This window comes from Lissotriton vulgaris, chromosome 2_1 (assembly GCF_964263255.1).
Source record: "Lissotriton vulgaris chromosome 2_1, aLisVul1.2, whole genome shotgun sequence".
Taxonomy (NCBI): domain Eukaryota; kingdom Metazoa; phylum Chordata; class Amphibia; order Caudata; family Salamandridae; genus Lissotriton; species Lissotriton vulgaris.
In genome coordinates this window covers 1317571527-1317587259 of record NC_141687.1, presented here as the reverse complement: position 1 = coordinate 1317587259, position 15733 = coordinate 1317571527, and the positions used below count along the sequence as shown (strand labels likewise).

The 15733-nt window shown below is 44.5% G+C and overlaps 1 protein-coding gene across 1 annotated transcript in view; it reads left to right on the top strand.

The window, feature by feature from the left end:
- ADCY5 (adenylate cyclase 5) overlaps window positions 1-15733 on the top strand; it is a 1577350-nt gene that overhangs the window by 1218279 nt on the left and 343338 nt on the right. Inside the window, exon 7 of the mRNA XM_086957077.1 lies at window positions 2428-2569. Within this exon, the coding sequence (XP_086813203.1) occupies window positions 2428-2569 (142 nt within the window). The remainder of the gene's footprint in view (window positions 1-2427; window positions 2570-15733) is intronic.

Below are 15733 nucleotides of genomic sequence, written 5' to 3'. Positions count from 1 at the left end.
TTCTGTTGAATGGAACGCGGCTCCTCCTACCATTTCGGCTAGTGCCAAGCAGAGCAAGCACGTTGTCAGGAGCTCCAACATGCCTGAGCCGACACAAGTATACCCAAATACAGGTAACTCCGAAACTAGCTCCCACTTACTTGGGCCATGCATGCCTTTGCAATACAGCTCAGATAAACAACAAGAGTGACTGCTTTTCTGGTGAGGAAGGTGGTCCCACTGTTACTAAATGTTATGAAGCCCGCACATCATCAAAGTAAAAGCAACAACAAAACCATGATTGCGCAACCATACTTGCTTCTCTGCTAAAGCAGCAGAACTTGCTTCACTGTCATGAGGGCAAGATTAATCAGGTACGGGGTGGGGGTGGGCAGAATTTGCATAGCTAGGCTAAGCGAAGTTCCGCGAAACGGCAGAAAATCTCTGCAAGCATGCGGAATTCTGCGTGCTCGCAGAGATTTATTTTTTGTCTTCTGCCTATTGTCCTTGTAACTTTGCCACAGCGTTGAAAGGTGCCAGGGTCCCTTGAGTGAGCTGTCCATCATAGTGGGTTAAGGGCTGGAAGATTTGCATACTGCTAGTGTGTGTGGGGCGGGGCCAAATGGGAAGGGTCTTCTATGCGAGTTCACATGCCTCTTGTTAATAAAAGGTCAGAGACCGATCAGAGCAGCAGATGAGGAGAAAGAACCTCCTGGTCACAGGAACTACACAGGGATTGCGCTCGAGAAAGTCATGGACGCAAAGACCTCCATCACGCATCACAGCTAATGTTTGGCAGTAGATATGGGGAGAAAGCACACCTGCCCAGCCTCAAGCGAGCTCACACATTTTTTGGGCTGATTAATGCGTTACCGAATTTGAGCTGCAACTCAGGCACCTGCTTTATTTATATCTGTAAGTGCCTCCTTTTGCAGTTCAATTTTTGGGACAGGAGCATCATGCCAGAATGAATCCTGCCCTGCATATTTATCCAAGAAGATGCCACCGTGTCGCAAAATACGTCTACTCAACAGGAGTACTTTCTACTGACTAATCATCACTAAGTGCTACCTCCTTGGGTAAATGTATAGTGCTTTTCCTACACTACAGCTGCGGGCTAGAAGAGTTGCCTCCAGTGACCATGTGTGTCTGTAACTTTGCCACTGCGCAGAAAGACGCCGGGGCCCCTTGATTGAGCTGTCCATCATATGGGTAAAGGACGGGAAGACTTGCATACCGCTAGTGTGTGTGGGGCGGGGCAAACAAGCAGGGCTTCTATGGGAATTCACATGCCTCTTGTTAATAAAAGGTCAGAGACTGATCAGAGCAGCAGATGAGGAAAGAGAACCTCCTGGTCACAGGAACTACACGGGGATTGCGCTCGAGAAAGTTATGAATGCAAAGACCTCCATCAGGCATCACAGCAAATTTTTGACAGTAGATATGGGGAGAAAGCACACCTACCCAGCCTCGACCGTGCTCACCAATTATTTGGGATGATTAATGCATTACCGAATTTGAGCTTCAACTCGGGCACCTGCTTTATTTAAATCTGTAAGTGCTTCCTCTTGAAGTTTAATTTTTGGGACAGGAGCATTGTGCCAGAATGAATCCTGCCCTGCTCATTTACTCACAAGTTCCGTACCGCCTCGGATCGCGGAATTTTCAGCATAATACCGGAAAAACACTTGTTGTTATTGAAAGCAGGCAGCACATGGGTGCCTGCTTTCAATAAACTCAATAAAGAAAAGAGTACTAAATACCGGTATCCTGTAACAACCGAAGTAAATGGGCAAGTCGCCATGGGAGTTTACAAATGGCGACAAGGTGATAACAAGGAGGGACTAACAAGCCTCAAAATGAATCGAAAGCCAGCATTTACCAAGGACAATGACACCAGCCAATGAAAAATATGGTAGGAGAGTGGGCGGGGCTTCCACAGCATACCTTAATACAGCATGCCTAGCAGAGCGAGCAGTACATGCGCTTTGCTGCTAGGTTCGACCTAAAAATGATATGAAATGGATTTTTCTTTATGATTCGAAACTTTATTTGAAAGCACATAGCTGCCATTTGTAGATGCCAGCCTGTTTTGGAGGTTTTTTTTTTCTTTTTGTGGCACATATTTGAAATTAAAATTTAAAAAATTATAATAATTGTATCAGCTGCAAAGGCCAGATCTATTGCCTTTAACCAATGTTTGTTTAAAACGATACCATTTTAGCACTAATCTATGTAGCAATGTATGATGCTATGCTATTCATGTTTTGACAAGATTTCCATATACGTTTCTAGTAACAATTGGATTCCAACTATACCACTCAGGGCTATTTTCTGCCTGTGAAATCTAGGCAAGACGCGAACGCCTCTTTTCTTTGAAACTGAGTCGTCACATCTGAAATATTTTGCTCCAAATGTAACACAGCCCCCTTCTTTTGTATCTTTAAGGAGAATCCACATAACGAAGGCAACCCTTAACTACCTGAACGGAGACTACGAAGTGGAGCCAGGATTTGGCGGAGAACGCAACTCTTACTTGAAAGAACACAACATTGAAACCTTCCTGATTGTGCAGTGCAGCCAGAAACGGGTAAGGGGAAAACACACAAAATTACCTGGCCAAATACATTTAAACTCTTGGTTTTATTATGAGTATCTAATATGTATCTGGGCCCCCAGGAATTTAGGAAATCTGCAGCAGCAACGTTTTGAATTTACCACATAATTATGAATTTACCACATGTATTTGTCACATAATCCATTTCTGCTGCACAACTTGCAAATGTCAAACACAAAATTTAGTCATTCCTGATGCACAATGTAGCCCTCTTTTGCCATTTAATTTAAGTGGCACAGTGCATACCATACTGAAAAAATGGTGCAAAATATACACTGCCACTCCACTCTTGCTCCTCAGTGTTATATGCTTTTCTATTCTGTTGTATAGTATTACCAGTGCTTAATTGCGGTGGTTTCTGGTGCTTGGCACCAGCTCTTAATTGTCAACACCAGCGCTTGTGACAGTTTGCCACAAGGTGGCACTGTCTGGGATGACCACAATAACAGTAAATTATTAATTCGTTATACATTAAAAATGACTGTTACCTGCCTCCCAAGCCATTCTTATAGCTTTGGGATCTTGGAATAGTATGAATTTTCTCAGTTACCAGAGAGTGATGGTTAGTAGTTGCGCTGTTTTTATCATTGGCAGCATGGTAGGAGCAATGTGTGGTGCAATTTGCAGTGGCCTCCTGAAGAGAGCAATGGCACCTATTTTTTTTTTTTTTTTTTACAAATTAAGCATTGATTGTTTTACCCAGGCATCTCTGCCCCCACACTGTTTATCACTGTATGTAATTGGGTGGCTAGTCGATTTTCTCTACAAACTCACCACACTCCTACCTACAAAATTGCTGCAGGTGTACTACGCAAAGTGCTTATGACCTTATTAAAGGTGTATCTGAAGCTATGCATAGCATTTATATAATTTGAAACATTTCTTCATTACATTTTGCACATTGAAAGACAAAAGTATGAAAATGATGGCCAATGTTAATCATTGAAGTGTGCTCTACTGTGTCAATAGACTGCAATTTGACCTTTGCATCGTATTAATAATTTTGTTACGTGTATTTATGAGTATAGTTGCACTAAATAATGTGTTATAAGGCTACATTAACTTTCATTGCTATGGGATATAATACATGTGTGGCAGTTGCATAAAATGCAGTGGTATAAAAGTGGATATTTCAGGGAGATTTTGCACCAATGAAATATCCATATTTTTTTTAATTACATACTTGCTGTGAAATGTAGATTTCAGCCAATGGGCTGAAATCTACATGGCCGCTCCTAGCCTAAATAGTTATCTTGCTTACAGTTAATTAATCATTTATTTAAGTAGCACCAAACCATCTGCAGGGATTTATCATAATCCATTGTTGTTGGAACATCCTATTTATGAAATGTAAACAAAACAGGAACATTCTCATTCCAGTCAGTGGCTTTGTTAGCTGCACCCTGCAGAGAACAGCTTCAACAGTCCACCATTCTCCAGGCACAATTTATTTTTAAGAAAGCAATGCATCTTTTTTTCTAAAAGTATACAGTCTTATCTGCTTAATTGGCTTCTCCTTTTTCAACAGAAACCAAACATTACAGATCAGTATTTCCCTCAAGATTTCAATAAACATTCTGTCTTTGAAAATCATACATATATACCTGGTATCCAAGCTTCGGCTGCTGATCCGTCTTCTGTTCCACTACTGGGGCTCACATAAAGTTGCACTAATTGGACCTTAGTCTTTTGGGATGTCTTTGCTTTAGTATGCAGATGATACCCTATTTATCGATCTCAACTTTCAGAACTGTATGACTGCCGTTGCAGAGTGGAGTGCTAGAAGTTGAATGCTAATAAAACAGAGATTCTTCTGCTGGGGAAGCAAACTCGGGTTTGGGGGGGATCATTGGTGGCCAAAGGTGTTAGGGTCTCCTCCCTAGCCAAATTAAGAGAATTTGGGTGTCTAGCTTGATAAAACACACTAATTTGAGCCACAAGGGTAGCACTTGGTTACTGTTCCCCGTGTGAAACGCTGCCGTGCGGGGTGGGGGGGGCGGTCCTTTCGCTGTTTGGCAGCCTAGCTATGGAACTCCCTGCCTGTTCAGATCTGTAAAATGGAGTGTCTGCTGGACTTCAGGAAATCTATCAAAACCTTCCTCATTCCTTCAATTTAATCTTCTTGATGTCTTTTTCTATTCTTCTGCGTTTTTCAGTTCTGGTGTTCAGGCCCATTTTCTGATGCTGGTAGCGCCGGGACGCCCATTTGCTGGGGCAGCTGTGCGCTATATAAGCCAGAGTAACATAACATAACATAACATAACATAACATAACATAACATAACATAACATGTGAGCACGTGTTTTGCTACTGACAGAAGCCTGAAATTAATTGATTATTGGCTTCTCCCATCACCATATCCGGGAAACGATTGTACAGTCTTTAATCCTCCTGCAAATCAACTATTGTAACATTCTTTATCTGGGTGCCAAGAAATCTGTAACTGGCTGTAGGTTGCCTGAACGTGGCTGCTAGACTTCTTTTCCACCTCCCGAAATTCTGCTCTGTCTCCTAGCTTCTCATCAACATTTACTGGCTTCCAATTGAGAAACACACTCAATTCAAAGCTTTCTGCATAGCTCATCGGATTATGAACAAGCAGTGAGCACCTAGTCTGACTTCCTAGGTTCAGCCATATATACCTACAGGGGCCCTCTGCTCCTCTGACTTGAATTTGACTCTTGTTAAACGCACCAAAAGAGTAAGACTGGGAGGCTGCTCCTTTAGAGCGATGGTCCTGGTCTTAGGGATGGTTGTATGTCTCCACAAAGCATGTCATTACATAGCATGCCTTTACAACGCGGTTGCAATAATGCAAGTGTTGTTACAATGGGTTACCATTACATCGCAAACTTTAACCAAGCATATACCTTTACAACGCATGCCTTGACAAAGAATTTTGTTTTACAAGAATATTTTGTAAAACCATATGTGTGGTTAAAGTTGTGAATGAAAATATAAGTATTTCACAGGTAAATGTAAACGCAATTTATGTGTACATTCTAGCTTTATATTTCCCTGTAAAATACTTATAATTTCTTCGTAATGGCATGCATGGTAATGCATAAAAATACATGTAAATCATAACAAACTCACTTTTATGTTTGTTTTTATATATTTCACACACAATGATGTCTGTTGAAATATATAAAACCATATATATATATAAATCCAACAACCCCTCAATCCCTACCCACCCTAAAATCATACTTAGCACCCAATACCCCTACCCAGCCACCCAAAAAGTATATTTCCACCCAAAATCCCACACCACCCTAAACCCCTACCCACCCTAAACCCTAAAATTACCCATGCCATCCCAAAACCCATAGTCACACTAAACTCTAAAATGACCATTGCCACCCAAAAACTCATACCCACCCTAAAACCTAAAATTACCCTTGCCACCCAAAACCAACACCCACCTAAACCCTAAAATTACTCTTGCCACCCTAAACCTCATACCCACCCTAAACCCTACAATTACCCTTGCCACCCAAAACCCACACCCACCCTAAACACTAAAGTTACCCCTGCCATGCAAAAACCCATACCCACCCTAAACCCTATAATTACCCATGCCACCCCAAAACCAATACCCACCCTAAACCCTAAAATTCCCCATGCCTTCCAGAAAAACCCATACACACCCTAAACCCTAAAATGATAACACCACTGTTATTCCAGTGCTTTGGACCAGATAAAGCACCCGTAGGCACTCCAATCCGACCTCCATCAGAGGGAGCATCAGAAGGGCTGATCCGACACCCCTCCCCGACATCTGAGATATCCAGATAAACAAAACTGCCTCCCAGCACCCAGAAACACCCATCAGCACTTCCACTTTTCATATCATTACTTAAATTAATGATATTTGTTTGACTTTGCACCTGAAGGTTCCCTTCCTGTCTTCTCCTTGCTGCGTTGGATGTTGACAGGGAACACAGAATCAGGAGGTGCCTCAGCTACAGAGAGCCTGCACTAGCTGCACTCTTCACCTAGACTGTGGACCTCTCCCCTGTCATGATCCTGACCTTGCCTGGGTCCAGCAGACACTGTTGTTGAGCTACTGAGGCACAATAAAATAAAAGTGACTAGCAGGGAAAACATTCAAACCATATGACTTGCAAAACATGTATCTCTTTGGAGAATCAAGGGACATGGTCTGCTTTATCAAGTAAATTGTTTATTTTTCAGTTTTAAATGAATGCATTTTTGAAGTCCAGCCCATCGACCCCACACCGGCGTTGCAATGGGAACAAACAGCAACCAGGGGGACGTGGCACCCCTTGAGACGCCATTGGCTTGGTCTCTGGTTTTAGAGGACATTGAAAGAGGAGGACCAGTTACTATAAGGGAGGGATTGGAGAGCAAGACAAATGCTCAGTGCGGTTCTGTAAAAAAATAAATCGTAGGTCCATGATCTTCACAATCCCCCTTTTTACTCAATGGCTATTCACAGTACCCTGCTGTATTCTCTTGTGTTCCATGCTACATTGCATTCCTGCAAAAATTACAATTAATCGACAGAATTCAGAACAATGTCATACATTCACCCCAATACAGAGATCTGGGCCTAAATCCATCCTTATTTAGCCCTTCCAGTTTGGAACCAGCCATATGCAAGTCAGTCTTGACCCTGCTACCAGTGAGAACAGTCCAGCCCGAACTGCCAGGGTATGTCCTCCTTGGACTGGAAACAAGAATCCTTGGACCATTTTCGGGGTTTCACCCCTCATCAGCCAGGTTAGCTTTACTCCAGTGGCATGGAGAGCAAGGGTACCACGTCTGGGCATACCCATCCCACTCGGGTCACAAATGCAAAAAGAACAATCGATGAACAGAATGCAGAACAATGTCATACATTCACCCCAGTACCGAGATCTGAGCCTAAATCCATCATTATTATGCTCTCCATGCCATTCCAGTTTGGACTCAGCCATATGCAAATCAGTCTTGACCCTGCGCCCATGTGGGAACAGTCCAGCCCGAACTGCCAGGGTAGGTCCTCCTTGGACTGGAAACAAGCATCCTAGGACCATTTTCAGGGTTTTACCCCTCATCAGCCAGGATAGCTTTACTCCAGTGGCATGGAGAGCAAGGGTGCCACGTCTGGGCAGACCCGTCCCACTCGGGGTCACAAAGGCAAAAAGAACAATTGATGAACAGAATGCAGGACAATGTCATACATTCACCCCAGTACAGAGATCTGGGCCTAAATGCATCATTATTTTGCTCACCATGCCATTCCAGTTTGGACCTAGCCATATGCAAATCGGTCTTGAACCTGTGCCCAATGGAAACAGTCCAGCCCAAACCTCCAGGCCAGGTCCTCCCTGGACTGGAAAAGTTTCAGTACTCCATCCATCATCTTCTTGTGTTTGCTTTGTTCGCCCTAAGTTGGCAGGGCATGCCCAGACTTGGGTCCCTTGCTCACTTTGCCTCTGGGTTCAAGCTAGCCTTCCTGATGATGGGTGTTATGCCGAAACCGGTCCCAGGATGCTTGTTTCCGGTCCAAAGAAGACATGGCTTGGCAGTTCGGGCAGAACTGTTCCCATGAGGCACAGGGTCATAACTGATTTGCCTATAGCTGTTTCTGAACTGGGGTGGCAAAGTGAGCTAAACAACGATGATGAATGCAACCGAGATCTGTGACTGGGAGTGAGTGTCTGAAAAGTTTCAGTACTCCGTCCATCATCTCCTTGTGTTTACATTGCATTCCTACCTGGTCATAGAGTCATGAAAATTCCAGGAGGTCCAGGCCTGGCCTCCATGCTACACGCAAGTGGTTAAGAGCCGTAGTACAGAGCCCCTTTATCTAGCACATATTGGTGCCAAGAGATAACATTTATCTACCACCCAGGTTTCATATGAGTATTATATACATTTAGGATACACTATGTAGTGAGCATCAACTTGCATTATTTGGTTACATGGCATCAAACGGGTTATAAGTGCATGTTCAGCAATATTTATTCCAGGGCTAATCCACTGTAAAAGCAATTTTGTTCACTAATAACTTTGTACCTCAACAACAGTTTTTCACAAAACATGACACAATTCTATAAGTATATATGTTTGATCCTTTAAAAATAACATCTCTACAGATTGCTGCAGTTGTTTGGTGTGCAGCTAGGGCTGCAGGCTAAAGTTTTTGATTGAGTCCCAGGTATGGCATTTTTTCTTTCAGATTCCACAGATAGCGTTGCTGACTGGTGCAGCAAAACTGTCTGACAGACGTTTTTGGCTTGGTTATACTTTAGGCTCCATTTACCAAACTTGCACAACCATAAAAAAGTTTCTAGCTAACACGTCAATAATTCTATTAATGACACTGAGGGGAGGATTATGCTTCTCTTTCTTTACTTAGAAATTACAGCAGCCTGTCAAACTTCAAACTACATAACTCATGAGCTCTCACAGCTCCATCTTCACCAATCACAGGGATCATACCTGCCTATAAATGTCCATAAGACCGTAGTCCTCCTTCTTTCTTTGTGTAAAAAACAACATAAGTCCATAAAACCTTGAACTATCTGGACTAGAACCCAACATCCATCGGACCACTTCATTGGCCAGCTGTAACAGGCAAAGATGAACATCCTTTGCAACAAACAGACACAGCATCAGCTGAACATCAGGCCGTTTCAAGTCGCCTTGGCATCCACGGCTGAAAAGAAAAATTAAAGCCATAATACCCCACCTCCAGAAATGTCTTTCATAAAAATATGAGGCGGGGATTACATTAGTCACAGTAAAACATACTATTATAACATCACAAATGCAAATAAATCCAAAATACTGCGATAAATCAATATACAGTCTCCTAGGGCGGCATAATCCTCACCTCCGTGTCCTTAATAGAATTGAAAATTCTTGATGCGTTATCTAGAATTTTTTCCGTCTATGTCAGGAACGGAGACTTTGGATTATGCTAGTTTAAAGTTGCTCCACCACATTAGATGCAACATCTACAATAGGTTTATATTAACATACTTTAAAGTTGAATCAGACTACCAAACGGCCACAGCTATAATGTTCTCCAGGCGAGAAACTGTGGAAAAAGCTTTAGAAGCCATAGCCCCTTTCACCAAATGAGCCCTGAAAAGGGAGACATTAATTCCAGCCTCGGACAACAACCTTTTAACCCAATGGTCCAAGGAAGCAGAAGAAACTAAGCGGAAATGTTTCTGCAAAGAAATCAACAATTGTCCTATAAAATAACACTGCAGTTCACACATATAGTCTTCATAACACTTTAGACACTTAACAACACACAATTTCTGATGATGTGGAAAAACACAGTAACTAACACATCTGGAATCATTTTTGGTACATCTAGAGATAGTAAAATACACCCCTGAAGGAGTAAATACTCTACCTGCTGATCCAAGGCCTTTACATCCGAGGCCCATCAACAAGAAATTAGACCTAAGAGGAGAGGGAGTTTTGCCGACAATTGTTTATGTGAAAGACCCTTGTTCGCGGGCCAATCTCTGAGGAAACGTAACACCACGTTCACATGCCACACCATGAAATACTTTGGCTGAGGTGGCCTAACCATCCTAATCCCGCTTAACTTTTTAGAAAAAATGGATGCTCACCTACCGATTTACCATCCAGATGAGGATGGCCTGCTGAGATGGCAGAACGGAAATTGTTAATTATCCTCTAAGCCAGGCCCTGACTAGCAATATCCGACTGGAAATTAACTGTCATATGAATTCCGGATCCCATGGGATCCACACCCCACTCACTACACCAACCGACTCATCTACGCCAGGATGTTTGTGTGTAGAAAGTCCCTAAGATTGTGACAGGAAGAACAACGCATCCTGCAAAACTCCTGGTACTTGCCAGTGTTATCTGAAAGTCTCCAGGTTATGAGGGGCAATAGCCTCTGAGTCACCAACGGATGTGGTAGGCCTATCGGATCCGAAAGAAGATCCTGGAAGGAGGTAAGGTGCACCAGATGTGCACAAGACAGAGACATGGCCACTGGAAACCAGGATTGTGCTTTCCAACTACGATTTATCAGACCCAACTCTGCCATTTGTTGACTCACCTGTGAAAGAACCCTCTGTATTATGGCGAATGAGGGAAATGCACAAGGCAGACCCGTTGACCATGACTGGAGAAAGGTATCTGAACTGATCACTTGCTGATCTGGTCTCCTACTGTAAAAGAGGGGAAGTTGCACATTTAGATGGGAGGCAAACAGGTGCATGACCCAAGCACAAATTCAGAAGTCCAAATATCTCTGGGTGAAGCCTCCAGTTGCTGGAATCGCAGAGGAATCAAGAATTCCAGTTCGCTACCAGATTGGATGTGCCTGGAATGCATTCCACAGTCACCAATATGTGATGTTGTAGACAATAATTCCAAAAGTCCTTGGCAATCTACAATAAGAGGCAAGATCTCATTGCACCAAACCTAATGATATACCAGACTGCCGAGATGTTGTCCATCCTCAAAAGAATGTAACAACTTGGTCAGCATGGAGATAAAGTACAAACAACAAATTAACCCGCCAGGAGTTCCAGACAGTTAATTTGAAGATGCAGTTCCTCATGGGACCACCTGCCCCCTGTCTCCACAAAGCTGCCACAGGCTCGGCAACCAACCAACTGGCATTGGATTCTATTATCACTTTTGGAATCGAGGCAAATATGACCTTGCCGTTCCAGGCATCAACATGCTTCAACCACCAGGACATCTCCGTCCTGGCTTCCACTGACAGAACAATCTGTTCTAAGTAATCCAAACCCCTGCAAAGATGCATCTTTAAGCGTCGAAGGGCCTGGCAGTGAAGGGGACCCTGAAAAATAACCTGAATAGAGGAAGCCAACAGTCCTATCAGCCGAACCAAAATCCTCAACAATATAGTCGGAGAGGCAAGCACTCTCCTCAACTCCTTCTTGATGGACATCCACTTTTTCAAGAGAAGCAAGAGTTTTCCCAGGATGGAATTCACCTGAAACACCAAAAACTCCATTGTCTGAGACAGAATCATAATTGACTTCACCGTGTCCAGGATGGAATCCATCTGTAACCCCAAAAACTCCATTGTCTGAGACTGAATCATAATTGTCTTCTCTATGTTGATAATGAACCCCAGATCCTGAAAGAGTTGAGTCATCTAAGAGAGATGAAGAAGGACCACGTCCTTGCCCTGTGCCATGATCAGAATGTTGTCTATATGATCAGCTAACCCCCATTCTCGGAGGTATTGAAAACCAGCCGAAGAAGCTTGGTGAATCATCTAGGAGCCGAAGACAAGCTGAATGCAAAAGGAACAAATGATTGACCGAATGCTGAATAATGCAAAAATTCACCCCCAGTCACAAAGATCTGGGTTTAATCCATCGTTCTTTTGCTCACCACACCAGTTTGGATCCAACCATATGCAAATTAGTCTTAACCCTGTTCTTCATGGGAACCGTCCAGCCCAAACTTCCAAGACAGGTCCTCCATGGACCAGAAACAAGCATCCTGGGGTTGGTTTCAGGGCATCACCCCATTTCAGCCAGGCTAGCATGCATCCAGTGGTGCAGTGAGCGCAGGACCCACGTCTGGGCATACCATTTCCACTTAGGGCGACAAAAGCAAAAGGAACAAATGATGGACGGAATGCTGAGCAATGCAAACCTTCACCCCAGTAACAAAGATCTGGGTTTAATCCATTGTTCAAGCCTGAATGGCATGGCGATAAATTCGAACCACTGATGGTGCCACTGAAACTGAAGAAACCTGAGGTGGGGGCTAATATAGGAACAACTAAAAAGCGACTATGAGGTCGAGACGAACCATCTAGTCTCCCTCTTGTACAAGATCCTTTTAACAGGTGTATGCCTTCCATCTTAAAATGACGACACACAAACCACAAATTGAATTTCTTGAGATTCAGAACTAAACCGAAACCCAGATCCTTCTTTGGGACTAAAAACATTGTGCTAATAAAACCGTGTAATTGAGTGGTCGACCCTTCCCACGATAACGAGAGCACTTCCTGTTGTATTAAATTGCTCTCTGTTTGGGAAAAATGGAGAGGAATTAATCAATTCCCCTGATGCTGGGAGGAGAAAACCTCCATATGAAATCCTTGAACAGTTCGCAACAGCCACTGATCCTGAGTAAGTACCTTCCAATCGTATAGGAATAATGCTATCCTTCACCCACCACAGTTTCTGAAGATAGAAAAACCTTTACCTGAATAGGTGGCATTGTTGATGTTATTTCCTCCCTTGTAGCCTCCTCTTTGGGCACATCCCCAGCCACCTCAATTGCGGGTGGGATAGAAGTCGGAGTGTGAAGCACCACATCTTCCTCCGGGTGCATTTCCTCATGAAGTCTGGTGGAAACCCTGTTGTGTAATTCCTATAAATCTATATAGGATCTGCGCGTTTAGACAACATAAACTTTGGGATTGGTATCCAGACTGATTCCAGACACCCCTACCGGATGTTTGCCTGTATAACAGCTGGCTCGCAGTGCCACTATGAACCCCTATTACAGAGGAGTAAATCTTTTCTGGCAACTATCGAATATGTCAACCATGTCCCCTCAGGGATCGGGGTATTAGTATAGTACTTTTCGCTCTGTCACATGTGCTCACTTTGTCTCAGAGAGATACACAGAATAAACAATGGGCACGTTTTCAATAAGCATTTATTGAAGCAGCGTCATTCTAGTCTAAAATACGGGTGCTGCAAAAACCATGAGACTTAAACAGATATAAACGGTTATAAGTCCCAATAAAGTAAAATAGATGGTAGAATTCTACCATAGTGCTAAAACAATGGTTATATGCAGGCATATAAATACATGACAGTAATAATGCGTACTCCTATGATGCTAACCATAACTAGATGTACCTAAATGTACCCAGCATTTATGTAGGTGTATAGCCAAGAATCCCCCTAAGATAGAGCCAACCCCATAACCTGATGTGAGAGAACGAAAGACCCATCTTGGTCTCAAGATGGACACCCCGCGAGGGATGTCAGACACTGCGTGCCGGAGTATCTGTGTGCAGGAACCTCAGCGTCTCGTGTCAGCATGGAAGTCTTTCTCTTCTCTCTGCCCCAACAAAAAGATATGGTACTTAAATATCCAAAAGATACCCTCAGGGGTTCTACCTTGCTGTGTCATGTCGGCAGAGAATGACGATAGTGATGCACCTGCTACACAGTTATTATGCAGAAGATAGTAATCCTACTGCGATTCTGAGAATACTCATGCATAATAAATTAGGCTAGTGTTCAGAGAAAATCCCACAACATTTATGCAGCACCTAACAAGGTAAAAGGTCAGCACCAGAAACCGTTGTGTAGTACAATGGCAGGGTAAATGTTGGTAAAAGGTTAGAAGACTACCCAGGCCTTTATTGGGGTACATTGCGAATCATAACACCCACTCCTCATCCGACCGGACCATATACTACATAAGAAAACAAGCATTTACAATGCAACAGGTCTCGCATTATTAACGTTTGAGCTATTGGCATTGTAAATGACAATGCCTTTTATTAATTTGTTTTTAAAACATGCAATCGGTGCATAAACACGCACTTTGAACGTATAGTCCTTGCTTACGATGAGCAAGGCTGGCAGTAAAAGAGACTGCCAGCCTTGCTTCTCATAAGCATGGACTATAAGTACGAAGTGCTTGTTTACGCCTTGTTTAAAAACCAAAACATAATAAAAGGCCTTGTCATTTACAATGCCAATAGCTCAAGGTCTCGTAAATGCGAGACCACCACTGTTGTGATTCGCAACGCTGCAGGCTGGGGCATGTGTGCACACTGCACTGTGGGAGCTTAGAACCCGATATATGCACACAGGAACAGAGGGTGCTTGCAATGCACACAGGAACTCACATCCTCGGCTGGACACACAGGAGCTCACAGCCTCGGCCAGACAAAGGGGAGCCCAGAACCTCTGCCGTGCACACAGGAGCCCAGAGCCTCGGCCGTGCATACAAGTGCATGCACAAATCAAACTTTGCCTCACCATGCACACAGGAGCATGCACACACCAGCCCAGAACACAGGAGCTCGAAGCCTCGGCTAAACACAGGTGCATGCACACATCAAACTTTGCCTTGGCCGTGCACACAGGAGCTCAGAACCTCGGCCATGCACACAGGAGCTTGGAGCCTCGGCCATGCACACAGGAGCATGCACACATCAGCCCAGGCCAAACCCTCGTCCATGCAATCCCCTGCCCCACAACGGCTCTTATTCGGTGCCCGGCAGGGTAGCTATCAAGTAACTCTCCCGTCAGTTCCAGACACGCACTTGGCTAGGGAGGGGGGGGGGTTGTTTACATGCTTGTGTGTGTATTACTGTGTGTGTTTGTGTCTGCGCTCGTGTGTGTTCGTGCCCTCTCTACCCCACATAAATTCCTTGGGACAGAGGGCGCTATGCTATGAGAGACTCACAGCCCCACCACTAACTGACCGGCGCCACGCTCCGGGCACCTGTGGACCTGTGAAAAGAACCCCCTCCCCCACAGGGCGGAGGGGGAGGGCACCACGGGAGACTCACAGCCCCACCACCAGCTGTCGACTGCAGCACATGTGGTAGACCAGCCACACCCAGATGTAAAGGGCTGTGGGGAGGGGCTCTAACCGGTGCAGGGCAGCACTGCGGGCACCTGTGAACACCGCCTCCCCCACCCGTAAGGTCGTATAGATGGGTGTAGGGCTGACCAGTGCGGACGAGGGCACACTCCGGGTACCTGGTACGCTCACATCCATGTACACAGGACAGCGCAGTGAGGGTGGCAGCAAGGGCAAAGTCGCTGGCACAAGTCGCAGGTGTGTGCCGCATGGTACCACCATGTCACTCTCATGCCAGGGGTGCAGTCCTGACACCCAGTGCACGTACGTCATCCGGGGTACACCCACGTCTCACACGAGGACTGTGAGGCCAGTCCCTGTATAGGAGGGGCTCCGTGCACAGCCCCAGCCCCCTTAGGGGAAGGCTAATCAGTTCATCTTTCTTGCTGGCAACATACCTTTGTGGTCTTGCACATAAAAGTGAAACCTGAAAGGCTCCAGAGTTGCAGGCTCAAAGCCGCTAGTTTTATTACATGGCTGCCTCCCCTGTACTTGACCTCCCGTGACCCGGGCAGT